The sequence below is a fragment of the Bolinopsis microptera genome, chromosome 9, assembly GCF_026151205.1.
Source record: "Bolinopsis microptera isolate Bmic1 chromosome 9, MBARI_Bmic_1.0, whole genome shotgun sequence".
Lineage (NCBI taxonomy): Eukaryota > Metazoa > Ctenophora > Tentaculata > Lobata > Bolinopsidae > Bolinopsis > Bolinopsis microptera.
The window spans coordinates 1,660,926-1,688,901 of record NC_087080.1 but is presented as its reverse complement, the minus strand read 5'-3'; the positions used below and the strand labels follow the sequence as shown (position 1 = coordinate 1,688,901).

Sequence of the window (27,976 nt, the reverse complement as noted above, 5' to 3'; positions counted from 1 at the left end):
AGATCATTTAAAAAATTCTGAATTCTTTAACCCAAATTTCTTTTTTAGGTCAAGAACTATTCCTGAAAACCATCAGAAACCCCCTTTGAAGCCGATTATTATGCCACAAGTTGTCATGAATGTGTCAAAAGTGCTTGAAAACCTCGGATTTTTGAGTGGTCTTTAAGCAATTCTGTCAGAAAACAGCAGCATCAGTTTGAATCAGAGAAATATCATATTTCAGTCTTAGATTCATTATGAATTTCTCATGACAGCTACAATCAGGTTTAAAAAACTGAATGTTTTGCTTTTACCAGCTAGTCCTCTTATTTGCTGCAAAACTAAAATATCTATACAAAACTTGTCTGAAGACAAAACTTGACTGCCAATGGCTGTTAAATCCTGAAATTCATCAATAATTTTCACTTATTCAAAAATATCTTGATAGCATTATCGATACAAGAAGACAGATGGTACAAAGTAGGGCAACAACCCAGTACATAACGTTTCCAAGAACCGTGAACCAGCCTCACTGTATGATCAAACCTATCCCTCTCCTCTCACTTTCTCGGCACAACTCTCTCATTTCTCCGGTTCAGCAGCCCTTTAAACAGATACCTGCAGCTGATTCTGCTTACAGAAGACACAGAGTTAGTTCAGTTATCATTGTTACTTTATTAAGTTCTGCTGATGCACTGGATAGTGGTTCTTTACAGAATTATGAATATATCCTGTGTGTTAAAAAACGTTTTCATAATGTTTAATGTATTTTAAAGACCAGTGCCGTCTCTTGCAATGCTGTAATTCTTGTGCAAGCCATTGGAGATGTTGATAATAGAATATTATGTTAATGTGCAGAATATAAGTGTGCCAATTGAAACTTCTCATGGAATGAATTATCAAATGAGCGAGTACGAATCATGCAAAAGTTGGCTTTTCACAATTGTCAGCAATAAAGTATTGTTCTTGGGGAAGGAGGTGTCTCTAAAATGAGGTGTGGGAGGGACGTCATGGTAAAAATCATTCTTCTCAATCATGCTACACTAGACTAAATAAGAAACTAGACTAAACAAGACACTAGGGCGTCTAGGAAAGATGATGTAATTTAAGGAAGGCAGTTAACAGTTTTATTGTTTTAAGGTAAGGTAATTTGAATTATACTTGTTCACTATCAGGAGATACCGAGTCCGAGTAAGGAAATGATTTCAAATATAGATGCGAGTGTAAAGAGGGTTAAAAGTGCTGTTATAAACAGAATGACAGAAACTAACCACAAGCGGAAGGACACTGGGCAGTATTTTGGTTGGCTCCTGAAAGCAAGGTGGGTTACTATACAGTTCACACTACTCTTTTTGGTTCCTTTATGAACAGCAGAGTAGTTTAGTTGAAGACCTCATTTTCATCGACAAATGAAAAATATTGTCAATTAATACAGTATGATGTATTGAGTATGTAACGCGATTTTTAAACGATCGAAAAATTATAAATTGTTATGATTTTTAATAATAAAGTGAGTATAGCGATTTGTATGTTTTCTACATACCCATAACAGATCGATGGTGGAGCTTCAAGATAAAAATGACCTAGAAAAGCGGTGGATGACCGCTGGGAGGTAAACAAAACGCCTGTGAAGCCATCATTAAATTTTAATATATAAGTTATCAGATTTATTATATAAGTTACTGGATTTACCTTACTCGAGAGTGACGGATTCAGTAACGGCTAGGAAAATTATGTACCGGGAAAATAAGGCGAAATTTTCAAAAACCCGTAAATTAATTAATCCCGGTGATAATAATATCGAGTAAGGTAAATGAAAATGGCACTAATATGATAACTTGAGACACAGATAACGCACAAATCTTAACGCACGGTAAGCACACGGTTAGCACATGATTGATGCACAGTTAAAACTGGCACTTAATGATATTATAAATAAGTGTTTGTATTACTGCAGTATTTACAAAACAGACAAACAAAACCACTGAATAATATTTCCTCAGGTTGCAACCATTGGTTGTACATCAGAAAACAGGGAACCCAACTATTGAGGAATGTAAGGGTATAGTAGGGTGTTGCAGGGGACCCAGACAGAACCGTTACATTCCTTCCACAACGTACGGAGATAATTCTAGCTCTCACTCTGGGAAACATGCTAAGGTTTGTTATTTTGAGTATAATTACAAAACATTTCTATCCTGATTACTGTCTAACCCACCATGATCAGTGATCATATTATTATCTATTAACCCCGTTTGTTTTGTATTGGTTTATATTAGTTATTTTTAATTTAAAACTTGGTTAGAAATTAGGCTTGAGCATTTCAGTACCAATTATCATAAGTCCACTCAATATGATCATGCAGTGTTCTTCTTCTTATGCATGATTAAAATATGTTCGCTAAAAAACCATCATATCACTTGGACCCTTAAACCATTAACACGAAAATGTAAAGAATGTCAAGGGTGGTCGTTAACTAGATTTAGGGTATCTAGTTACCTTTGTGTTGCCATGGTGATGTAAACAGTCATCTTGCAACCAGTTTATTTGTCGGTTATAGTGCGGGGGAGGCAGTACACATACTAAATAAATCTACTTAATGTAATGCTGATGTAATACTTAATGTAATACTTAATGTGATAATGTTGAATTAACGGTGGTTTTCTTAATTTGAAACTAATGATCTTGAATAATTTATTAAAATGGAAAGATATTACTAAGCTTTTAAGAATACTTCACTAAATTTTGATCGTGTGAGATAAATTCATTATATATTAATATATAGCATATTATATATTATATATTATAATATGACAAGATATCGTTTTTTAGCTCATAGGATAAAACCAAAAAAAAGATGTATATCATACCCATTTTATTAAATGTTATTGTGTAACTACTTAAAAAGATAAATTCAAGGCCAAGAGTAAGATGAGCATACTGGTTCTAATAATTACATATAATAGGTGAGAAAATTTATAAACTGAGGGATAGTTCACATAATACGCAAGATGGTTTGAAAAAGCTAAGCCTTTCACACAATCGCTCGGTAAAGTGGCCTATGAAAGGGATGGGAGTGGTTCGAAGTGCACAAAATTCGGTGTACGTAATATGTGACCGATCCCGAAACAAAATGTTATAGCACACACTTTTTTTTGTGGACAATCTTGAGATAATCTGTTTAATTTTTTTTCAAATAATAAAGAATAATCAATAACGCATGCACGAGGAGCATAAAATCAACTACAGTCCTTTTCTTGGCGAATTGCTCTTCAAACAGCCAACTTATTTTTGTCCGACTGCAGATCGGTAAATAGAATGTCCTGAGTTAGTTCCAACTACTTCGTTTCTGTTCACATCGATTTGCATCAACTTTCCGGATACCTTTACCCATCCTGTGCCTGTAGGGTTATCTGCAGTCATTCCCTCGCGGTAAAAGATGTCATTAGCAGAATTTACGCCAACAACAAGGTCCGTTCCGGAGCTAATCCATTGCAGTTTTCCAGAAACCTGTGTCCAGCTTGTTCCAGCAGTGTCGGCGTCACCGTACGTTCCCACTCGGTAGTAGATATCGTGTGCCGAATTCACTCCCCACACCCCAGATTCCCCGACACTGATTTGGATGAGTTTCCCGCCGATATGCTGCCATGAGCCGCCAGTCCTTCTGTAGATTTTCTGTCCTCTGTTCACTCCCCACACGTGATCCTTGTTGCTCACATCTACGTTTGTCAGTAGTCCGCCGATCTTTCTCCATTTGTTGTCTCCCAAGTACTTGTAGATTGCATCGGCTTTGTTGACCCCCCAAACAGATGCCCCAGATGAAACTTGCACCAATCCACCAGCGATTTGAGTCCAGCTGTTTCCATTAGTATTAAGCTGGTAGATTTAGTCATTGCTATTGACACCCCACACTCCTGAGTCTCCTTTCGAGATCTTGGTAAGTTGTCCTGTAATCTGCTGCCAAGCTGCTGTTATCACCTTTTGAACATATTCATCTCCGACTGGAGATTTGTAGATTGAGTGCCCAGAGTTAGTTCCAACTACTTCTTTTCTGTTCACATCGATCTGCATCAACTTTCCAGATACCTTTACCCATCCTGTGCCTGTAGGGTTATCTGCTGTCATTCCCTCGCGGTAAAAGATTTCATTAGCAGAATTTACGCCAACAACAAGGTCCGTTCCTGAGCTAATCCATTGCAGTTTTCCAGAAACCTGTGTCCAGCTTGTTCCAGCAGTGTCGGCGTCACCGTACGTTCCCACTCGGTAGTAGATATCGTGTGCCGAATTCACTCCCCACACCCCAGATTCCCCGACACTGATTTGGATGAGTTTCCCGCCGATATGCTGCCATGAGCCGCCAGTCCTTCTGTAGATATTCTGTCCTCTGTTCACTCCCCACACGTGATCCTTGTTGCTCACATCTACGTTTGTCAGTAGTCCGCCGATCTTTCTCCATTTGTTGTCTCCCAAGTACTTGTAGATTGCATCGGCTTTGTTGACCCCCCAAACAGATGCCCCAGATGAAACTTGCACCAATCCACCAGCGATTTGAGTCCAGCTGTTTCCATTAGTATTAAGCTGGTAGATTTTGTCATTGCTATTGACACCCCACACTCCTGAATCTCCTTTCGAGATCTTGGTAAGTTGTCCTGTAATCTGCTGCCAAGCTGCTGTTATCACCTTTTGAACACCATGGACAGGGTCAGTGTATGTGTAGCCACAGTTTGCATTTACCAAAATGAAAAGAGTAGAGAAATTTATAATCAGGATTACAGTCCTCATTGCAGCAAACAAATTGAAACGTTATAGAAATTTTGAATATCGACTTAAATCGAGAACTTATTCTGTTAATGTTATTGTTAAGATGTGTGTCGCATTGTGTCGTCACCACCGGCCACCCACAATAAAGACCAGTGGAAGTGGGTGTGGATGTGGATGCACATGTTTTCATGTGTTCATACTTTCAACACTACTATATAACAAACTAGAAAAGCCGTGGTCACAGGGAGGACGCTAATAGTATTCTTTGTTAGTAAGTTTAAATCGCGTCAAAAAATATCCTACACAACCGAAGATACAGCCAAATAAAATGTTGCTCGTACTAAACACAGCGTAATATCAACAAAACCGATTAAAATGACGTTAAAACAATCATTGCACGTGCACGTGCGTGTAACAATCCTCGTTAAGGTACTATGGTTACTACGCAACTACCTATTTTTCATCTAATTTGCACGTGGGCGGTCGTACAGACAGCAGAAAGAATTCTCTGAATTATAGTAGAGAATAATATGTACTATATACATCCCACATTTCTCCACTCAAATGCGATAAATCTATACCAAGATAATCTAGAATTCACAGCTACGATTAAAACTGGTGATGTCTATAATCTTATAATTGTATCAGTTATTTATACGTGTTACATTTAGATACAATCACTTTAATTGTCTACATGTTAAACCGACTGCGAGTAATCCTCTATAATAATCTTACATTCTTATAACTAAGTGAAGTAAAGATTATCCTATCTTTTCAGCCCGGACACAGCGGCAAGTCTAACCCTGGAAAAAACTCAGGTACAAAGATAAAAACAGATGCTCTCAATTTCCTTTATTCAAGTTTAATTGAGATTGCTTAATGTAAACACTAAACTCAGTAAATATATACTCGGTAAATATTCTATGATAATCCAGCATCCTACACCTTAGCAGCATGCTAAGCAGTTATTTTGTTGATCACTGAAGTGGGGTGAACTGCACACGTGCAAAACTTCAGGTTCTCTTCCTGCAGTCCACTTACACGCTGTAACTACCTTTGCAAGTTCAGAATATTCTGCAATGTTGCATGTTTTGCTGTGCACGAGACATGGAAAAGTCGGACAATAGTGTATTTAAAATATTATTGGAATCTTGACACATATTGATGAATTGTGGTGCAGAGCAATTTTAACTTCCAACCTTCACATCCTGACATATCTTTCTATAGTGAGTGGTCATTATGAGTTTAAAGTTCCGAATAAGTTTCAACATCTACTGTGATTTAACCTATTCCAGTTTCCATCCTGTACTTCAGCCACGAAAAGCTGGCCCCTATTTTTTCCTTTTCACCCTTTTGAAAAAAGGCAATAGTGAAAGGTTACGAATGGAGGTTTTTGCAGAAAAACGTGGATTTTGGAGATAGCAGTAGGCGGGTCTGAATATGATGTCATTCCGTCCGTTACCATGCAACGAAAAAGTTGCGCGCACGCGAGGATTGCTTGCGGAGATGTGATGTATAGATAGCCTGTGATCTATGAATGCGCGGCGCGACTGTGTTTTAATGTATATGATGCATGTAATGTATAATATTACTATTAGGTAATACGCCCAATTTGTACGTGGCACGCATAGTGTATTGATGTGTACACGAGTATAGTTTACCTTTGCTGATAATTTCTTGAATTACAGATACAAGTTAAGTTATACGGCAATTGAACTGAATTTCGAGTGTTTTTGAACTGAATTTCAAGTGTTTCTCGTATTAATTTATCAATATTATTATCATGAAGATTGAAGTGAGCTGATTGGAGCTTATACTTAAATTTATAGTAAATGTGAAATGGAAATCTAGCGTCCGCCAAAACAAAACAACGGGCGCAATTCTTGTTTCAGCTATTCTGGTTAATTTGAGATTTTAGCAGCTGAGGTATAGTGTCATTGTTCGATGCTATGAAATGGGAGACAGTGCTCCAAAAACGTGGAAAATTCCCTTCCGGGGGCACACTGCACAATCATATTCCAGAATATATATGTAAGAATGAGTGGGATTTATAAGTTTTAAACCACAAGGTAGAACAGTGAGTCCGGAATTACTTGGAAAATGCTATACTTTGTATTGGCTTATACATGTTGAAGGGCGATATTCCGATATCTAGTGGATCTTTAGAATGCCCTTCTGGTTATTCTCCACCCTAATGTACGTGTATCCATGGTTTTTGAGTTCTTCAGTTATTGGGACTGACTCCCTGAAAAAAACTTCGTTGGAATCAATAGTTAACAAAACATTTGTGAGGTATCTTCAGCTCTCCATTCCCTTAAAAATGTAAGTTTGAAGCTTGTGGCCAAGTACTGCCCGCTATTGTGTGGATTTCCTACCTCGGTTAACACTGTCTTCTGTTACTCTGCAGTTCTATCTTTTTAAATCTACTGACCCGCTTGTAAATTTTGATGCACGCGAAATACAGAGTCATTTTTAGATTTGGAATAACAGTGGTTAAAGTGATCTACAGTAATTATACTGTCGTTTAAAATATATTTGTTTAAGATATCATAATTCAATATTACTCTTTATCGGGAGGCCGGTTTTGTAATGAGGTCCGAGGAACTAATTAACTAATTAACTAATTAACTAAGAAACTAAGTAACTAATTAAATTCTAAACTCTGACAGCTGGTCACAGTAACTCATCAATTATATTTAGTAGTTGCAGCTGGAAGTCTGACAAGGGCTGATCTGGTTAGTAATAGGATAGTACCTCAAATGTGTCTTGTGCCACCCACAGAGAACCCATTTATTGGTCATTCGAGAAAAATTCAGACAAATTAAAACTTTAAAACAGTGAAATTCACAGAAAGCTGAAATTTGAAAAAGTCCTACGCTGCTACCGGTAGAAATTTCAGCATCAACGTTTTCTCCGGATAGACAGGTTCCAGTACCTTGATGGCGGCTTATGTCACTTTCACCGACCTCACTGATTGGTCACTGGTAAAAATGTCAGTAAAAACTGCGAAATTTCGGTCAAGGGGACGACAGAAAATCTCCTCTTCAAAAATCTTTCAAAATCTCTTTTTGTATTCTGATGATTTTCCGTTTATCAAATCTATTTTTGGGAATAGAACTTTAAGTACCTCAATCGTGTCTTGTGCCATTTTCAGTGACCCTGTAAGATGGTCATTCTAGAAAAATTCAGTCAACACAGTGAAATTTGGGTCGCGGAAAGCTAAAATTCGAATATGTCCTACCGGTAGGACATATTCAATATCTTCATTACATCAAATCTTTATTTGTTTGGACACACAGTAAATAAACACACAAGGTTCAGGTTGAAATCTTCGTAGAAAAACTACATCATTAGACCTGAATATACGTAAGTCAGAAAACTTTTATGAAATAACACAGACCAATGTCTGAAAACTTGCAAATCAGGGAATCAAAATTCAATCGGGGAAATTCATGTACAAAGCATCAGAACTCAATATTAAAAAGCAGCGACAACACATAGAAACATGAAAATGAAACTATATAAATATGAAATCATCTAACAACTACTATCCTATTTAAGCCCCAAATCTTAGTCCTAAATTTATCAATCAGTCTGACCTCTTCTCTATCTAAATTCAGCGGCTTCACTTTCTTAACAATTCCTAATTTATAAAAAGACATGTTAAAGGAGGATTTATGAGTCAAAAAACAATGCATTGAAAGGGCCGATTTCTCATAAGTCAAAGAACTGTCTATCTTAAATTTATTTCTATGGCCATTCATCCGCACATGCATGGGGGAAACAGTTTGTCCAAAATATGTGTCCTCCTTCAATTTTTGGGGCAAATTGCTACAAAGGGTACACCGTGCAATGTATATGCTGTTGCTTTTGCAATTGAGTCTGTAATCCAAGCGTAAATCCTCCCCATTCACCAAGAATGTATCAAAGTTTTGCATCAAAGTTTTCTCCGGATATACTGCTTCCAGTACCTTGATGGCGACTTGTGTCACTCTCACTGATTGGTCATTGGTAAAAATCAGTCAAAACCACGAAATTTCAATCACGGGGCCGGCAGAAAAGCTCTTCTTCAAAAATCTCTTTTTGTATTCTGATGATTTTCCGTTTATCAAAGCTTTCTTTGGGAATAGAACTTTTAGTACCTCAATCGTGTCTTGTGCCATCCTCATTCCTCAGTGACCTTGCTAGATGGCTGCATGGAATATTCCATATCAATAACTCTGATTTAAAACAAAAGTAAGAGCAGTCATTGTACAGACTGTATTGGTCGATAACATATTAATATGTAGAATATGCTGTTGTTTTTAAACAATTCCTTTTCGAAACCAAATTAAGCAGTTCAAGAAACAACCCAGGGTTGCAATATTATGTAGTGTTCACTGTTCACGTATCAGTTTCCTACTTGTTGAATTGTGCAGCGAGCCTATTTGAATCATCAAAAGAGTCATCGACCTAATTACATTATATCGTGATATTATGAGCATAATAGAACTGTCTCGAACAGATCATTAGATACATTCCAAGGATGTTTTGCCTGGCAAAATACTCGTCCACTAGTGATCTAATATGTTCAGCGCCTGCCTTTAATTTACCATGTCTCTAAATCCTGTCACGTGGGGAACTTCATCTCACACAAAAGATCCGTAGAGTCTGCATTACTAAACTCAGTGCATGCCAAATAGTGCACATGTCACGCTAGTATGTCCTCGAGTACTGAAAAAAAGAAATCTAGCCAACACCACCAGTGATCGATTGAAAAATTCAACTATAGAAGGTGGCATTTGTTGTGAGGAAGGGTGGCATGTGTTCAGCGTCTCATTACTTGGGAGGGGAGGCGCTGGCTGGCCTTCATCATGATACAGCCGAGCTCTGTGTCAGATCAAATGCAGATCAAATGCATGTCGCACCTCTCGTCCTCTTTGTGTTTTCTATTGTTTTATTACAGAGTAACAAATTATCAAGGTTAGTTTTCTTTGCGTTATCATGTGAGAAGGATGGATTTTATATTGCATATTCTTGCGTTGTACTTGGATGCGTTTTTCTTTTTTTCTTGCGTGCTATGTTCGTGTTGTTTGATCCTTAAAATAAATATGGAATTTTATGGATAGGAATTTTCTGTTAGAGTGAAAGTTATTTCGCTGAATTTCAAAGTCTGTATTGATTGTTGAAGTGCCAACTCTGTAATAAACAATAAACTCAAGGTAAATAATTTTTTTATTCTATAATTCTATATCCAGATCGATTCGTGAAAATAGAATTCCTTCAGTGTACATTCCTTCGCAAATTTCTAATTTCTAAAAATCCTTACCCAAGCCTTGTTTCAGTTGAAAGTTCTGTCGAAGGTAAAACGAAATCTCCGACTCGCCAGGTTAAATATATTTTCTTACTTTTTAGATTCTTTGTTTATATCTTTTTTCTTTATATTTTGACTATACAGAAAGATGTTTTTGTTATTGATCAATTCGTTATAATATGGTTTGTACTTGTTCTCATATACAATCGTGATCTGTGGTCAATGTCGTGAATGTTATACTGATCACAAACCTCATCACGTGACGATATTAGAACAGTTTTACTGGCTGTGTTGAACACCACGTGACAAAACAATCTTCATGTATAGTTATATCTTATTTGGTGCATAATTGTCATAACTTGGATGACTGCCAAGATATTAGGATTCAGAGCTCATTTACTGCTGAATCATTGCGTTAGTTCCGATCCACTCTGTAAATTACCTTTTGACATAGAACATATTATGTTGGTACCACAAATTAGCTTAACTTTAAACATTATTTTCTCACACGTAAACATTAAATACAAGTAAATTGATTGTCTGTCAATTCAGGAATCGTCTCCCAGAACTCCGACTAGCGCTGCTGAGACGCTTTACAAAAAACCCTACAGAAAAGGTACGGTTTAAATTTATATTCTATATTAAAACGTATGGCTGCATGCGTTAAACTCTCAAACAGCTGGATTTCAAATTGCTCTGCTTGACGATGTAACACACAACCTTTTTATGCTGTAACCGCCAACTTAATGGAATATTTTATTGTACGTTGCGTGAATATTTTTCACACATTATTTGATAGAGGTGATCGTGTTATACATTTCGATGTTTTTGAGTGTTGCAATTTGAGAAATGGCCATCTTTGCACGCCAATTGTTAATGAGTCGTAGACCTACGAAAAGGAATTGCCTCGTGGAAGTCGTGTCATGTCTGTTACGCGCATTACCGATCCAATATTTCGTGATTGACAAGGCGCAAATTGTACGCGCATTGCCACTTTTGCTATCTAATCATTGCTTGCAAATTTCCCACGTGAAAAGCCTGTCCGTATAGATTCCTCCTGTGCCAACATGACCTGTCATGTGCATTGTGCACCATTGTCCATTTTGAATCATTTAATGCTGGGATGAGACTTTACTAGCGTTAAGCCTGATTTGCACAGTACACACAAATCAGAATACTTCCCGTACCAGATTATTATAGTACTAGAGAGATGAAGTTATGGTACCGAGTGACGAACCATGTTGAAATTGTAACCTGTTTAAACGATTAAAACTATTTCAGAGACAGTTATGAACCCTAACAATTTGGCTCCAATTCGACTTATAACAGTGGGGAAGAGCTCCAACGTGAACATGTTAGAGGTAACTACAAACTTTCTGAGATAAGCAGATATTTTTATTTGAATCTTCTCAGCAGTTAATTTATATTCCAAGTGACTAATTTAATTATTAATTATTCACTTCCTCAGACGAAGTACAAGTGTTTGTCTGCCCAGTTTTGTGGAGCTTATAACGTGCCGGGTACCACTGTCACACAGAGATCTCAACGTAATGTCTTGGTTCCCAGGTAGGAGAACCATCCCCGACCCCAAAATTGTTTCTGGCTCATTTAAAAGCTCTTCCGTCGGTATTTTCACACAGGTAGGGTATCATAAGAGTATGTTAAACCAGTGCTTTAACTTAAACCTAAGTTGGCCCAGGTACGGAACGTTTAACCAGTGCTTTATCTTAAACCTAAGTTGGCCCAGATACGGAACGTTTAACCAGTGCTTTAACTTAAACCGGGAATTAGGTCAAAGACCGACCACCGCTTAAGAGCCGGTTAAGAGCCGTTTAAGAGCCGTTTAAGAACCGCTTAAGAGCCGCTTAAGAACCGTTTAAGAACCGGCTAAGAACCGGCTAAGAACCGCTTAAGAACCGGTTAAGAGCCGGTTTAGAGCCGGTCAAGAGCCGGTGAGCGGCCGCTTAAGAACCGTCTAAGGACCGCTTAAGAACCGCTTAAGAACCGTTGAAGAACCGCCTCTAAAACTGCATTTAAACAACCTAAGAACCAACTTAGAGCCGTTTAAGAACCGGTTAAGAACCGGCTAAGAACCGGTTAAGAGCCGGTTAAGAACCGCCTATAGAAAACAGATTTATAAATCTACTAATAAACTTAGATCCGGATAAGAACCGGCTCTTAACCGGTTAAGAACCGGTTAAGAACCGCCTATAGAAAACAGATTTATAAATCTACTTATCAACCTAGAGCCGGATAAGAACCGGCTCTTAACCGGTTAAGAACCGTTGAAGAACCGTCTCTAAAACTACATGTAAACACCCTACACCCGGCCCAGCACATTTAAACTCCCCCGCTCCCTCTCTTGTCTTTACCCTCGCTCCCGGCCCAGCACCACTCCACTCCCCTGCTCCCTCTCTTGTCTTTACCCCCGCTCCCGGCCCCAGCGCCTCTCCACTCCCCTGCTCCCTCTTTTGTCTTTACTCCCGCTCCCCGCCCAGCACCTCTCCACTCCCCTGCTCCCTCTCTTGTCTTTACCCTCGCTCCCGACCCAGCACCTCTCCACTCCCCTGCTCCCTCTCTTGTCTTTACCCTCGCTCCCGGCCCAGCACCACTCCACTCCCTTGCTCCCTCTTTTGTCTTTACTCCCGCTCCCAGCCCAGCACCTCTTCACTCCCCTGCTCCCTCTCTTGTCTTTACCCTCGCTCCCGGCCCAGCACCACTCCACTCCCCTGCTCCCTCTCTTGTCTTTACCCCCGCTCCCGGCCCCAGCGCCTCTCCACCCTCCTGCTCCCTTTTTTGTCTTTACTCCCGCTCCCGGCCCAGCACCTCTCAACTCCCCTGCTCCCTCTCGTCGTTACCCCGCTCCCGGCCCCAGCGCATCTCCACTCCCCTGCTCCTTCTTTTGTCTTTACTCCCGCTCCCGGCCCAGCACCTCTCCACTGCTCCCTCTCGTCTTTACCCCCGCTCCCGGCCCCAGCGCCTCTCCACTCCCCTGCTCCCTCTCTTGTATTTACCCCCGCTCCCGGCCCCAGCATCTTTCCACTCCCCTGCTCCCTCTCGTGTCTTTACCCCCACTCCCGTCCCAGCACCTCTCCACTCCCCTCCCTCCCCATTTTAGACTAGGTTAGTAGTTTTTGACGTACGTAACAATGTTGGCAATAGCACCTCGCTTTTGTTATAATTGTATTGCTATTAGCATCTCGCCTGACGGCTCGACCCAATATCGCGATGCAAATCATAATATTTCATGATGCATGTCTTATAGTGCGCAGATGCAATTATTAAGACTTCAATTTTGTTAGAATTTCAATTTATTTCGAATCAAATTTCATAGGTAGATTAATAAATTACATAAATGATTAATCGAATAGTAATAGTACATCAATTATTGTCTGAGATACAACGTTGAATTACAGAACGAGTTTAATGTACAGATAAATTAAAATATTATATCAATCCATTCAGTACTTCGCTATCACACGTTATAACTATGCAAACAGTCTTTTCATCAAAAGTGGTAGTTCTCTGTTGAAAAGTCTCCGGCAATCAGGATCAGAGCGAGTGAGACCTTGTTTTCTCATCCACATAAACTCGTCAATTTCTACTATCTGTCCAGGACCTCCGATCATCACGTCACCAGAGAACAAGTCTTCCGCCATGCACTGTCTGATAGCTTTAAAGAATCCCCGGACTTTCTTAGGATCCATAGAGAGGGTAACTGCAGCTTGGCAGACGCTGCTAAAGGTACAGTAGAGCCAAAGTAGGTGTAGAAACTTCATAGCAGGTATCTGTTTCCCGGCCAGGAGGGAGTCAGTGCGGATGGACACGAAGTGAGCTCCACCAGGGCATCGCCAGCAGCAGCCATCTTTAAACTTCTGAGTCGAGCATTTCACTATCGTCATCCATTGTTGGCAGGTGGTACAGTATCTGCGATCTCGTAGTATCCCAACGTCAACGCAGTACTGTATACAGTTCTCTTCTGTTGCCAGCACGTTAGCTCTATCGAGGTCGTTCCAAGAGAGGAAGTGAGGAGATGTCATCTTGATGTAGTAAATGTGTAATAGATAAATACAAGTTTCAGTGTCCTTTTAAACCCATCAAATCGGTAATTAGCCACGTACAGCATGTCATCGGTCAAAATTCGCCAGCCCAATCATTTGCACACAGTCACGTCACGTGATACGAATCGCCGAAAATATGTTATTGCGTTTAGATGAGCAATCATATGAGCTATATCTCACACCCAATCACTGATGGAATGCCTTTGGTTCACGTATCAGCAAGGTAGCACCTACACAGGAGTTAGTGATTATGACGAAAGTTTGCCAGGTGTATACTATATAAGCGGTTATAGCTAACGTTATGATAACCTGAACAATGTCTTCACCACCAAAAGACAATGTCTTCCCAAGAAAATATCTCGGGATGAAAAGTTTGGGCCTCATAAACCGCGCACGAAGGGTGGGGGAGGGTGGCAGTGTGGTATAACTTTAACTGTATTTATAGTTATACAGTCAGACCCCCTGTCACCTGTTTCGCCGATTTTGGGAGGAAAATTTTGGGTCTTAAAAACCGGGATGCAGCCTATGGCCTAAATATACTAGTCTAACTGGCATGACAGACCATGATAGCACCTCAATGCACTACAAAACGCCTAATCTAAAAACTTTATCAAAATATATAGATTCAAGATTCAAGATTCAAGATTCAAATTAAAAGATCTTACAATAACAATCGTGTCAGATCGGGAAAAATTACTAAAAAAATAAACGTAAAGCGTAAAGAATATAAAATATATACCAAACGTGTTTACCAAATAGCATGTACCTGAACCCAGTCCCCCCCCCCCCCGCCCTGGCCCCTGCCCCCACACCCCCCACAACACCCTTCCACAACACCCCTCCACGCCAGTATTCAACCACTCCCAGGGTGAGTTAATTTTTAGCGTTAACCACCGGGAAGAGTGGTTAATATTGTATTAACCACCAGCTGGAGTGGTTAATATTTTATTAACCACCGGCTAGAGTGGTTAATATGTTATTAAATAACACGCAGAATAATCAATGAGTCAAAATCGTTAATAAATGCAATTATACCCCGTCCCCTCGTAGTTTGCTTCTTTTGTAGGACCACAACTTCTTCTATCGTTAATTACCAAATAAAGTTTTCCTCGATTGGAAATTTGGAAAATTTGAAAAAAAAAGTTTTTGCTCAAAATGATTGGAATCACATGAAACATGCAGAAATACAATTTTTAGAAAAACTTTGATTTTTTTTTCATTTTGAAAATTTTGGGACCACGGTTGATAATCGGGCCGCGATGTTCTGGCCCACTCTGTATAAATGAAAGCATATTGAGGTGTTTTGTAGTGCAGCAAGGTATTATCGTGGCCTGTGTTACCAGTTAGACCAATATATTTGGGTCATGGATTCGCGGTTTTGAGGCACAAATATTTCCTTCCAAAATCCGCGAAACAGGGGGGTCTTATTGCATATTACGGTTTTAAGTTACCTTATCGGTGCAGAAAGTTTTACGGTTATAACTCGTGAATCAAGAGTTTTAACCGGAGAACTTTTAACCGGAAAACTTTTGGCTGGAAAATTTTCTACCGCCCGATGAATTTCTATGATTTTGGCTGTCAGCATTTCTTAGTTATACTCATCATGTTATTAACATGTTTTATTTCAATAAAATTAAAACTTAGAAATCCAATTCAATTTTCATCGAAAATTCGCTAAAAAATCTTATTTGCTAATTATTGACCTATTTTTGCAAAATCGAGATTGAGGCAAACTTTTCAACGGAAAATTTTCCACCGATAAGGTATTCATACTCTTATAGTCGGGTATTCTATACCCTAAATAGTACATAATAGCAATGCTTCGCGACGTGTTGGCATACCCTAACGCTATTATTTGAGAGAACCTGTAACCGACCGGGGTTTAAGATTTGGCCGGGATTAGCATTTTTTAGCCGCGGCCGGGATTTGGCCGGGAGCAGGATTTTGCCCGGGCCGGGATATTTGGCCGGGATTTCTAGAATTTTTATGGTATAATATGTTAATTAGTGTTGCTTCAGTACTCAATTGATTATACTTTACAACATGCTTTTCAAAATGTATACATGAATGATCAATGATAAACTAAAATTTCAATCCTTCGATTAATTTTTTAAATTTCGGGCTTTGGCAGAGCCAATTTTTTATCACAAACTCCAGAATTACCGAGCTATTTTTTGTAAAAAATCCCGGCTAAATTCCCGGTCAAAATGGAAAAATTGGCCGGGGCCGGGATTAAAATCACAATCCCGGCGCCGGGATCCCGTTCGGACACTGGAGAGAACTTTGGGTTAACCCAAAATAGTTTCAAATTACCGGGTTAATTGAGCTAAGCGTATTGTAACATAATTGTCGCGTGATAGGATACGAGATCCAGTGTTAATATGATATCACTGTACCGATTAGCAAGATACACCTAATGATAGGTATTGAATCAGATCACATTCGCGTTGACGAAAACGGTATGTCGTGCTCTGATTACATTTTAGAAAGTGATCTGATGACAAGATCTGACACCATCTTGTTGTATGCATCCAGCACTCCCGCTACTTGACAATAACAAGCTATGGGATACTATAAATATATGACCACCGTGGTTGCTGCTAGCGATCGCTACCAGCGACCGCTCGTCTAGCTGCAACGTCGCTGAATCGCGCGTGCCGTCATGTGACACGCCATATTATATACCAAATTAATGTAAGCCGACTTCTTCGCATGCAGACCTGATCAACTGGAATGTGGATATCTAATTAAGCACTAGATACGATACATATATAATGTACATTATATGAAACATGAGTACATGAGAGGGAGCAGGGGAGTTGAGAGGTGCTGGGCCGGGAGCGGGAGTAAAGACAAGAGAGGGAGCAGGGGAGTGGAGAGGTGCTGGGCCGGGAGCGAGGGTAAAGACAAGAGAGGGAGCAGGGGAGTGAAGAGGTGCTGGGCTGGGAGCGGGAGTAAAGACAAAAGAGGGAGCAGGGGAGTGGAGATGCGCTGGGCCGAGAGCGGGGGTAAGAACAAGAGAGGGAGCAGGGGAGTGGAGAGGTGCTGGGTCGGGAGCGGGGGCAAAGACAAGAGGGGGGCCGGGTGTAGGGTGTTTAGAGACGGTTCTACAACGGTTCTTAACCGGTTAAGAGCCGGTTCTTATCCGGCTCTAGGTTGATAAGTAGATTTATAAATCTGTTTTCTATAGGCGGTTCTTAACCGGTTCTTAACCAGTTAAGAGCCGGTTCTTATCCGGATCTAAGTTTATTAGTAGATTTATAAATCTGTTTTCTATAGGCGGTTCTTAACCGGCTCTTAACCGGTTCTTAGCCGGTTCTTAACCGGTTCTTAAACGGCTCTAAGTTGGTTCTTAGGTTGTTTAAATGCAGTTTTAGAGGCGGTTCTTCAACGGTTCTTAAGCGGTTCTTAAGCGGTCCTTAGACGGTTCTTAAGCGGCCGCTCACCGGCTCTTGACCGGCTCTAAACCGGCTCTTAACCGGTTCTTAACCGGTTCTTAAGCGGTTCTTAGCCGGTTCTTAAACGGTTCTTAAGCGGCTCTTAAGCGGTTCTTAAACGGCTCTTAAACGGCTCTTAACCGGCTCTTAAGCGGTGGTCGCTGTTTGCCCTATTAACCCTTAAACCTAAGTTGGCCCAGGTACGGAACGTTTAACCAGTGCTTTAACTTAAACCTAAGTTGGCCCAGGTACGGAACGTTTAACCAGTGCTTTAACTTAAACCTAAGTACGCCCAGGTATGGAACGTTTAACGCAGAGGAATGTTATGTGTACGAGCACGATACCGCTTATCAAACCTCCAAAAACCCTATGGTGCTACCGCCCAAATCATCGTAAGTATTGGGGGGGGGGGGGGGGGTCCAACTACATTTTTGTACATGGCCACCAGATTTTTGCCAAATATATGTACATGTACAAAAATGTACAAAATATGTTTATTCCTGTTTTTCCTGTTCCGTTTCCAGGGATTTCCGATTTTTTTACATTTTTTATGACCATTAATGTACATGGCCATCAGATTTTTGCCAAATGTACGCTAAATTAGTGTACAAAAATGTAGTTGGACCCCCCCCCCCCCCCCCCCCCCAGTATTCGGTGTTTTTTAAATCAACATGTGCAAATAGAAGATGGGGATACACACTTTTTAAAACTAAAAACTATTTGATTGACCTAACTGATCCTAACTAGTAACTATCTCTCAGAGACAGCAGCTCGTTTAACGTAGAGCTGGACTTTATGTTGGACAAGTTTGACAGTGACAACGAGGACACAAGCTGCAAGTACCAGAGCGATATTCAGCGCATTGCCAGCAAATACTCGAACGGATCAGGTAGTTTGATTTTTTAAAGTGCTACAGACTTGCTTCACACTTGCTCTTCCTCTTGCAAGGTAATGATATAGTTTGATTTTTTTTAATTGTCATAATTGTCAATACTGCCAAGCTATTAGGATACAGAAATCACACTTGCTCTTCCGCTTGCAATGGCAGCATGGCATTAATGCTATCCTTTGCCTAACATATGTAGTTTTAAGTGATGTGTAAAGTTACGTAGAGAATGAACACAGTGAACATCTGCAGCTGAAATCATACATTACTAAATCCAAGACACTAATAAATGTGCTTGGTTTCGATGTTCTGGTCCATTACTACAGAGGGTTTACACCTTCTTTTAGAAATCCTCCCAACGGTCAGATGAGTTGCAATGTTAAATATAACAATAAATATGATAATAATAATTTCAATCTTTAATGATAGGGATTAAAATCAAACGTTGAGGTTGTCAAAGTCGTAATAGTATCTACGTCTTACTATCTACAAAGTTCAATTTTCAAATAAATTGAGCTACTTTTATTAGTTACGTGTTTAATGTATCAGCCAATCACATAAATTAACTGTGGAACAAACGAACTTTCTGTTTGGTGACTTCATGAGGAGCTAAAATCAGAACGTTTGTTTCGTTTCGTTTGGGGACTGGTTTGTAAGCCAGCCAATGTTTACGAATATAATAACTTTATTACATAATCATAAATATATATCATAAATAGATCAAATCTGAAACAGAAATTTGCACGCAGTTGATACATAAAAAAAAAAGAAAATGAAAAAAGAAAGGTTTATTGATAAAACAAAATATGGAGCACTCTGTGCTTCCAACAGCCTTTCAGACTCGCGCAAAGTTTTTTAGGGACTGATTTAGGATATCGTAGATATTGCTATGCCATGCCATTAGTTTGGATATGTAGTGTTGTGATTGTTAAAATCAATTAACAAGTCATCATTAAATAATAATAATGTGACAATATATAGAACCATCTCTTGAGCCTTTGTCAGTGTCCAGTAGCTTTACCCGTAATCTTGTTCGAACAGACATTAATTGGACGCTGGAGGCCCTAGCGTTCATTTTAATGTCCGTTCACGCAATGTCCGGTCAAATAACGTCCGATAAGTTGTGCGTTGTTCCGCTTTTTCTGTTTCAATTTTATCGGACAGCAACTGAGTAACTGCTACAGATTGTACATATTGTGATATTGGTCACCAGAATGTCAGTATTGTTTAGCCATCCTTGCTTACTACAAGATTTTGAGGTTTACCTAAAAAATATGGTATTAAAATATGTTATTAAGTTTTCTTACCATAACTTTGTTCGGCATAAATTTGATAGCTTAGTAGTAGTAGTAGTAGTAAACCCGCGATGGGGTGGCATGTGCCTCAATAAAAATATTACAATCATTTATTATTATATCAATGTATCATTAAATATTTCAAAAATATCAATAACGTATGGTTGATCCTTCACACTTGGTAAAATATATAAAAATAAAGTTAATCTACACTAAAGAATAAATAATCTATATTATATAAATCAACAATATTAACTCCCCATCTTCATGTAGTCATTTATCAAAGCGGTAGAAATCCAAGTAATTTTAGTACGCGGTGCGCAAGGAATTTCGTTTTTTTTTAAATGTGTAGGCAAGATAAGCTGATCAAAGTAAACATTTCACTCGGCGAATGAACTATTATCAGGAAAGTAGATATGGCCCAGGAACAGCTCTTGGTCCAAAGACCAAGAAATTATCGTGGTACAAGGACGGAACACCTCAGTGCTAAAGAAATTGGCAGATTCAACGACCTGAACCCAGAAGAGCCCATAACAGTGTGGTATCAGATGGAATAATAGCAATAACACCAGCCGACAAAGGAGGAAGCATCCTCATTGTTGATCCCAAGTTACTGAGAAATAAGACCCTTGAGAAACTAGAAAATCCTCAACTATACCAGAAACTTGATTCCGACCCACTCCATACCCTCCACGGTGAACTTTTTGACACTTGGGTCGAAGGTAAGACAAGAGGCTTCATTACACCTGAAGAAGCAAAGTCTGTGATGGGTATTTCAGACAACACAAATAAGGCAGGCACAGGCCCGACCAACAGGCCAAGTACAGCTCCCCACCATAAACCGGGAAAGAGCTACTTTTACCCCTCCTTGAAAGTCCACAAACTGAGGAAAGACCAACTTATCCCAGGGGTTGAACCGCCAGTGAGACTTATTACAGCACTTCAAGAAGGTATCAGTAAAAAGAGTGATGTGTTTGTAGCCACGAAATACTTAAGACCCCTGGAAAAAGACTTCTGCCAAGACCTCCTTACAGACACAACAGATGCATTAATTTGGCTCGACGAAATCAACTCTAATAAACCCCAAGTTGAAAAGAAAACATATAAACCGTTTACTTTTGACTTCAAGGGCCTTTACGACTCACTCAGCCCCTCCCTTGTCATTGAAGCTCTTGAATTTGCCATGGACCAATTAAGACCCGACTGGTCTATGAACTTCAAAGCTTGGCTAATTGACTTGGTGAACCACAGCCTAAAATCATCTATAGGTTTTTTCGAGAATGCTTGGTACAAACAAATACACGGTGTACCTACTGGAGGTTCTCTATGTGTTCAACTGGCAAACATCGCTGTGTTTTATGTCCTTAACAAGGAAGTCTACTCAAACCCCACACTAATGGACCAAGTAGCATCTGTTAAGAGATATATTGACGACGGAGCAGGTCAGTTTACAGGTACTACCAGACAGTTTTCAGCATGGATAAATGGATAAAGAAGGTCAACGAAAACATCGCTCCCGATGGCCTTGAAATAGATGAATTCCAAGCAGAAAATACAGCTGAATATGTCAGTTTTCTAGATGTACAGTTTACTTTCGACCATCAAGGAGAGCTTCAAACTGATCTATACGTAAAAGAAACAGACTCCAGGTCCTACCTACATTTCAGCAGTAGTCACCCCAATCACATATTCTCAGGAATTGTATACTCCCAGTGTTTACGCCTCAGGAGGATAATCAATTCAAAGGAGAGATTAGAGACCCAGCTTAACATTCTCAAACGGGCGTTTCATGAATCAGGATACCCTAGTAAAATGGCTGACAACATAGCTAACAAAGTCCTTGGCATGGAAAGAGTGTTAGTCAGGAAGAGTACGGTCGAGCCTAATGAACAATCCCCGCTATCAGCCATACCAATCAGAGTCATCTCCAGTTATGGAAGTGACAATGACTTGGTGAATGTTGTCCAGAAATACGAAGGTCACTTGAGACGAACTCGTAGTTTTAGTGAAAGTGAGAGTCAGCAAGCCACAAACTCCACCACAGCACCGAAAGGAAAAGATAAACTGTTTCAGTTTGTAAAGAAAACGGGATCTACACTTAGATCTCGCCTCGTTACATCTAAACAGCTTGCCTTAGGTGCTAAACATGGTAAAACTGAACCCTGTCACAGAAGAAACTGCAAGTGTTGTAAAATGATCATGAATAAGGACTCCATCACATCAAATGGCAAAAAGATCAAATCAGCCCCTGGTTGTTGCAAGACCTATAACATCATCTATCTTGTACAGTGTTCGATTTGTAAGAAAAACTATGTGGGTAGGACTATTAATAGCTTGCATAAAAGGATGGACGGATACAGGTCCAAATTTTATGAAATCGTTGATGGTAGAGCATTTGATATTACTAGTGATGAGTATAGCCTAGGAGTTCACTTGATTGACCACGGTTTAGGAGTACATACAGATTTTAATGAAACTTTTAGAACTTTTATTTTAGAGAATTGCAGTCCCAGTACACTTGAAGTAAAAGAAAATAACTACATACATTTGCTTAATTCTCTTAGACCTTTTGGCCTTAATACTGTCAATCCCTTTGGATTACCTATATTCCATAAACCTTAATATGATCTTTTTACCTGATTGGGAATCGAGCGGTTTACTCGATTAATGTTTACTCAAAATTATAATACAAACAGTAATAGATAGAAAATAGTAACGTTAAAGAATTCTTTAAAAAAATTAAAAAAAACCCTCTGGAAAGGGCACTGCACACGGTTTATCAAAAAGTACACTGTGATCATGAAGTACTATGAACTACAGATTTAAAAACACAACGCTTCACGCTACACATGATATTACACATCCATAACCTATAGGTTAAGAAGTTTAGAATTGCACTGAACAGCTTGGACTATTGTTTTTAAAATTTTGTGCAAAATTTTACCATCAGTGATTAATGATTTTGGCCGGTAACTCAGCGCTTACAGTAATTATGAGTGCGCGATTGAGATTAATGTATGGAAGAAGAATTTAGCGGCAGTGAAATGCTTGCTTATCTACGCTAAGTGGGGGTAGTTATGCGAGCGGTTATTATATTGGTAGTCAGTAATTGCAAGTTGTTATTTAAATTTGTGTCATTTAGTGTAGTTTCTATGTGCTGGGTTGTGTGATTTTCATACTGCTCCCTGTTGCAAGCCATTAATTAGACAATAGACTTAATTTAAACTTAGATTATATTCGTTTCAGTTGAAATTCGATTCAGGTTAAATGTTAAAAGTTTAAATTTCACGTCTAGACTGTCTTAGGCCAGGAACATTGTGCAGTAGGAATGGTTGCCACTCGTTAACATCACCATCACTTTGGAGATTAAGTAGCATTTTCTTGGCACTAGTCTTGAACAGATTTATCGAAAATAATGTCGGAAGTGTAGTAACGTCTGCTTTGTCTGCGAAGACAGAGAGCAGTGGTCCCTTGTAGAAAATACTGTTTTGAAAGTGTCTTTTCCCGTATAACTGGAGCCAGGAGCAGGCTGACGTGTGATCAGAAAGTTTTGTGGGTATGTCGGCGGGAAAAGCTTGAGAGATGTTTTTGGGGACTAATTGTGGCATGTTTTTAACTTTATGCATCAAGATAATTGAGTTGTAAACGATAAGACCATGCACAGTGAGAATTTCATGTTCACTGAAAAATGGCTTTGTGTGTTGTGGTAAGGCACCTTCCTTAAAGTAGTAGTTTACGAAGCCAGGCATAATAGCCCTTATTCCTTGCTTCTGTTTGCTGAATAAAGCATCTATATGGCTTTTTGCAGCAAAACCCCATATCAATGAACAATAGTTTATATGAGACTGTACAAAGCTTTGGTATATCTGGAGTCTAACTTTAATCGGCAGCCGACTTTTTATTTTGTACATAATACCAATATACCGCATCATTTTCGCTTTAAGAGCAGTAATGTGACTGGTCCAGGTCAATTTTTCGTCAACAATTACGCCAAGAAATCGGGCCTCAGTTTTTCGCTCAATAGTGGTGCCTGCAATTTGAATATTTACGTCAGGTGTTGAGGTTCTGTTGGGTGAGAGGAGCATGTAGCACGTTTTCTTAAGGTTTAACGAAAGACCATTTTGATCTACCCAGTTTATCAATAAAGGTGAAAATTCTGTCATCTTTTGTAGTATTTCTTGATGATTTTTACCTGAGATAATTATGTTTGCGTCGTCAGCATATAAAACAAATTTAGCGTACGATTTGATTTTTGGCATGTCATTGATATATATTATGAAAAGTAAAGGTCCTAGAATACTGCCTTGCGGCATTCCGTGTCTCATGGACTGTGAGGAGGAATTTGTGCCCCCTATTGAAACATACTGACTCCTGGAACTTAGATAAGACTTGAACCATTGGTGTGCTAGTCCTCTTATGCCATAATGATACAGTTTGTCTAAGAGAATATCGTGGGAAATTACATCAAACGCTTTGCTAAAATCAAGTAGGAGGAGTAGAGAGACCTCTTTTTTGGAGAGGTTGTGTCTAATCGTGTTGGTTGCATCAAGGAGCGCATGTTCACACGACCGACCCGGCCGAAAACCGTATTGTCCTTCAAATAAAGTGCTATGTCGCTCCAGGAAGTCAAGGACTCTTCTGTGCATGAGTTTCTCATAGATTTTTGAAAAGGTGCAGAGTAATGATACCTTTTTCGGATTATTAATTTTGTAACGGTTTGAGTTTCACTAACCTTTTAACATTTTTTAGGTTCAATGTCACTGGAGATGACTACAATCGAAATATATTTGGCAAGAATCTGAATGTTTTCAGTGTTAAAAGTTTAGTTTCTTAAATCCTGGAGTAGTCATTCGTGTCCCTGATATTTGGGTTAATTCTAACTCTCCAGTGTGGTCAGTACACTCTGGTGACGATATCCCCGAAATGTGCAGAATTCCTCAACTAGAAGTTCCCGCTCAACTACCACTGAGTTTGAGAACTGAAGCACCTCCCCAGCCGAGTCTGGGTTACTCCTCGGTTGATAAAATCTTGAGATGGGCTGAAGCTGTGAATTACAGTATGTGTGAGGTTGACATAGTGGTTGGTAGGAGCTTGATTAAAAAGTTATGTCAGACTCCCTACAATAGAAGACAGGGGTGGAAGCTTAAATTATACAAGTACAGCAACACCCTGTACCTTGAAAGTGATGACGAACAACACGATGGTCAGGCGTATCTACTGCGAGGTAAATTTTTAGTGATGGGTAAAGTATTCGAGGATGTGATGAGGACGGGAGGGAGGAGAACGCCAGGATACGCTTGCCAAGATGTTGATGTCAGGATGCCACGACTTGTCCAAATAGGGTCTCTGAAGCTGCTCACCAACTCTAGCATCGGCTGTCAATTACCCGGGGATCACCAGGATGTCCTGGAGAACTACGTAGAGTTTAAAACAGCCCCAGTAATTGAAACAGATAAGCAGCATGTAAATTTTGAAAGATTCAAAACCAGGAAGTTTTGGGCTCACTGTGCTCCTCTCGGCATAGACAAAGTCTACATTGGATTCAGAACAGAAGACGGAGACCTCAAAGAAATACAGAAATTCACGATGAAAGATCTGGAGGAGATTGGAACAAACATGTGGCAACCGGAATGCATGCTATCCTTCCTAAAGGAGCTGCTGTGTTGGGTGCAAGATAAAACATGTAATGGTATGACGTATAGTCTCACTTATGATGGTCAGGTATTTAATGATCCTGTGAAACTCGTTCCTGGGGAGCAAGATGATTTGGTGAGGATTGTGAAGGCGAGTTTTCCAGAGGATTAAGAAGATGTCGGGTGATGGGGTCATAGCACAGCTGCAGACTGTAATATAGCCAACATTAACGAATTGGACTGGTATGTCCTGACGAATTTGACTGGTATTGGACTGGTATGGACCTTAATTGACATGGATGGAAAAATGAAAATTGTACAGTTTGTAGACTGTTGACTACGTATAAAATGGAAGACTCAAAAATGTAATTTGTTTGATAAAATTAACGATTGATTAAATAAATATTTTAAAATTGAGATTTATGTAAAAAGATTTTCAAGTTTGTCACCATTTCCTATGACATACAATTTAAATCATGCAGCCAATATATAATATAGATTACCGTAAATCGTGGCACTGTCCTTATGAGTTATCTGAGCATCATCTTCGTCAGCTGAACATCAGTGAAATTCTGCTCAACTTAGAAACAGTTTAATAATATTCATGTAATTTACAGAGGTGGTGGTCTAATTAGACTTACTCTTCCCTCGAAACCAAGGCGAATATGACACAATTTTTGTTGTGTCCTAAAAAGTAGAAATCGTCAATAATTATACTCACCGCAAAGTGTCTAAAAGTAATATTAATACTAATAATATATCGAATAATTTTACACAAATAAAATAACATTCCCAGTTTTCAACATCCCAGTTCATGGAAAACGCCAGAATCAGTGTTCAGTACTTCAGTTGTCGGTAGACTTGAACATGATCATAAGCAGGGGTCGGTCACATATAACATAATCACGTTTTGGAAAATTTGTAACCCGCGCTCCGTAATCAGTTTACACACAGCCATTAAAAAGGCTACGAGCATGCACTGATACAGAACACAGATGAAGTGAACAGATTACTTTTTCAGGGATCCCAGGAATGCTTGATTGGGAGGATATGGTGACCAACATAGCTGACGGTGCACTGGACATGAGTGGGTCTAGAAGGAGACGGAAGGAGAAAAAATCCACAAAACTGAGGTAGTTTGTTCTACAACTGACCATCCGTCATCTTGAATTTCAACACAGAAATCTTGTAGTCTTTAAGCCATTTTCATTGTCTCAACTTAAATTAATTTCTGTGTGGCAGAGGGAGAAGTAGTGGGACACTAATGTTATATTTAAAAATAATTAATATGTGCGTGTCTTGGTTCACTTTGAAATCCTGGCACCTTATACTAAAACAGAACCTTTATTAACCGTAACAATAGATCCTGCAATATATGACGTTATTATTTTACAACTCCGACCTCAGGTCGCCGATAATGTTCACGGAAAAGAAGCGGGAAACTAAAAGTAGAGGCTGCAAAGTGAAACCTCTGGATCTAGATACTCCTAATGGAACGGGCGATAATAAAACTGATGATGATGTCACGTGGTACGATGTCAATAGTCTTCGGTTCAGGAACGGATGAGAACGTTACTATTAATTGATATAATTGAGAAATGGGTATATTAATGAAGTAACACTAACTGATTTGCATAACCACATCATTAATTTCGGTTTAATCAATACTTCTGGATATCCGTTGCCGAATTACTGAACATTGAAATCCTTGCTCTACCATATGTGGTCATGAATCACATTGAGAACTATTAAGTTTAACGATCAACTGCCATGCAGGTATCGATTTCAGATTCTTGGGAAAAGTACTTAATTTGTAATTCATAATTGTTAAGATTGATTTGCAATTTGGCGATTGATTTCATCTAACTAATTGTTACTGTGTACTGGGCGGCGCTCAGCCTGTCATTCCGCCGAATCTCTATTTATGAACATTATACTTTAACTTATAGTTATTAGTTATAGCCTGGGGTCGCCAAGTAAACTTATTCATAATTGTAAATGTATTTTGTTAAACGATCCTGTAAAATTGAAGTTAGTTGACAACAGTAAAAAATATGTAAAATATTAGCGCACAATTTGTGTTTATCTTCATTTTAATAGAATTAGAGCAAACAATATATTTACATTATTGTAAAAATCACATCCATGCCAGTGAGATCAGATAATCGAGCAATAAACTAGCAAGCTAGTAAGTTACATAACGACGTTAACAGTTAACACATACATGACATAACAGTGAAATGAAATCCCCCTTAATGCACGTGATTGCTTAGCTTGCTACTCTATTTAGGAGGGCATGATAAAAAATAAACTTACTTGGATTTTCAAAATTTTGTACCATTGTTTTCTAGAGAGTGTGAGCCTTTTCACAATACCAAATTGTTCAATGTTCATAGCATACCTTTTTGGAATGATCAACGAGTTTCACCTAGGTGCCATACAGTGGCGTAACGAAGGGCCCCGCTTACCCCGCTGTGCGGGGGGGGGGGGGGGGGGGGGGGGGGGGGGCGCAAAATTGTCGTTTGAATGTGGGACAATTTCGAAAAACTTAACTGTGGTACTACTACTAGTACTATTAGCAAAATAAAACTGCGTTTCTTGCTCTAGAAACATACTTTTTAGAGATTTACA

The 27,976-nt window shown here is 39.3% G+C and overlaps 1 protein-coding gene across 1 annotated transcript; it reads left to right on the top strand.

Moving 5' to 3' along the window:
* Nucleotides 1-42: 42 nt before the first annotated feature.
* LOC134820828 (uncharacterized) lies at nucleotides 43-27,454 on the top strand. Its single transcript, XM_063831461.1, has 13 exons — nucleotides 43-264; nucleotides 428-629; nucleotides 1,155-1,300; nucleotides 1,983-2,139; nucleotides 5,519-5,558; nucleotides 10,065-10,108; nucleotides 10,586-10,649; nucleotides 11,315-11,394; nucleotides 11,502-11,599; nucleotides 17,828-17,923; nucleotides 18,293-18,420; nucleotides 26,367-26,478; nucleotides 26,753-27,454. Exons 1-13 carry the CDS (start codon nucleotides 248-250, stop codon nucleotides 26,910-26,912), a joined length of 1,344 nt encoding a protein of 447 aa, XP_063687531.1. The 5' UTR covers nucleotides 43-247; the 3' UTR covers nucleotides 26,913-27,454.
* Nucleotides 27,455-27,976: the final 522 nt, after the last annotated feature.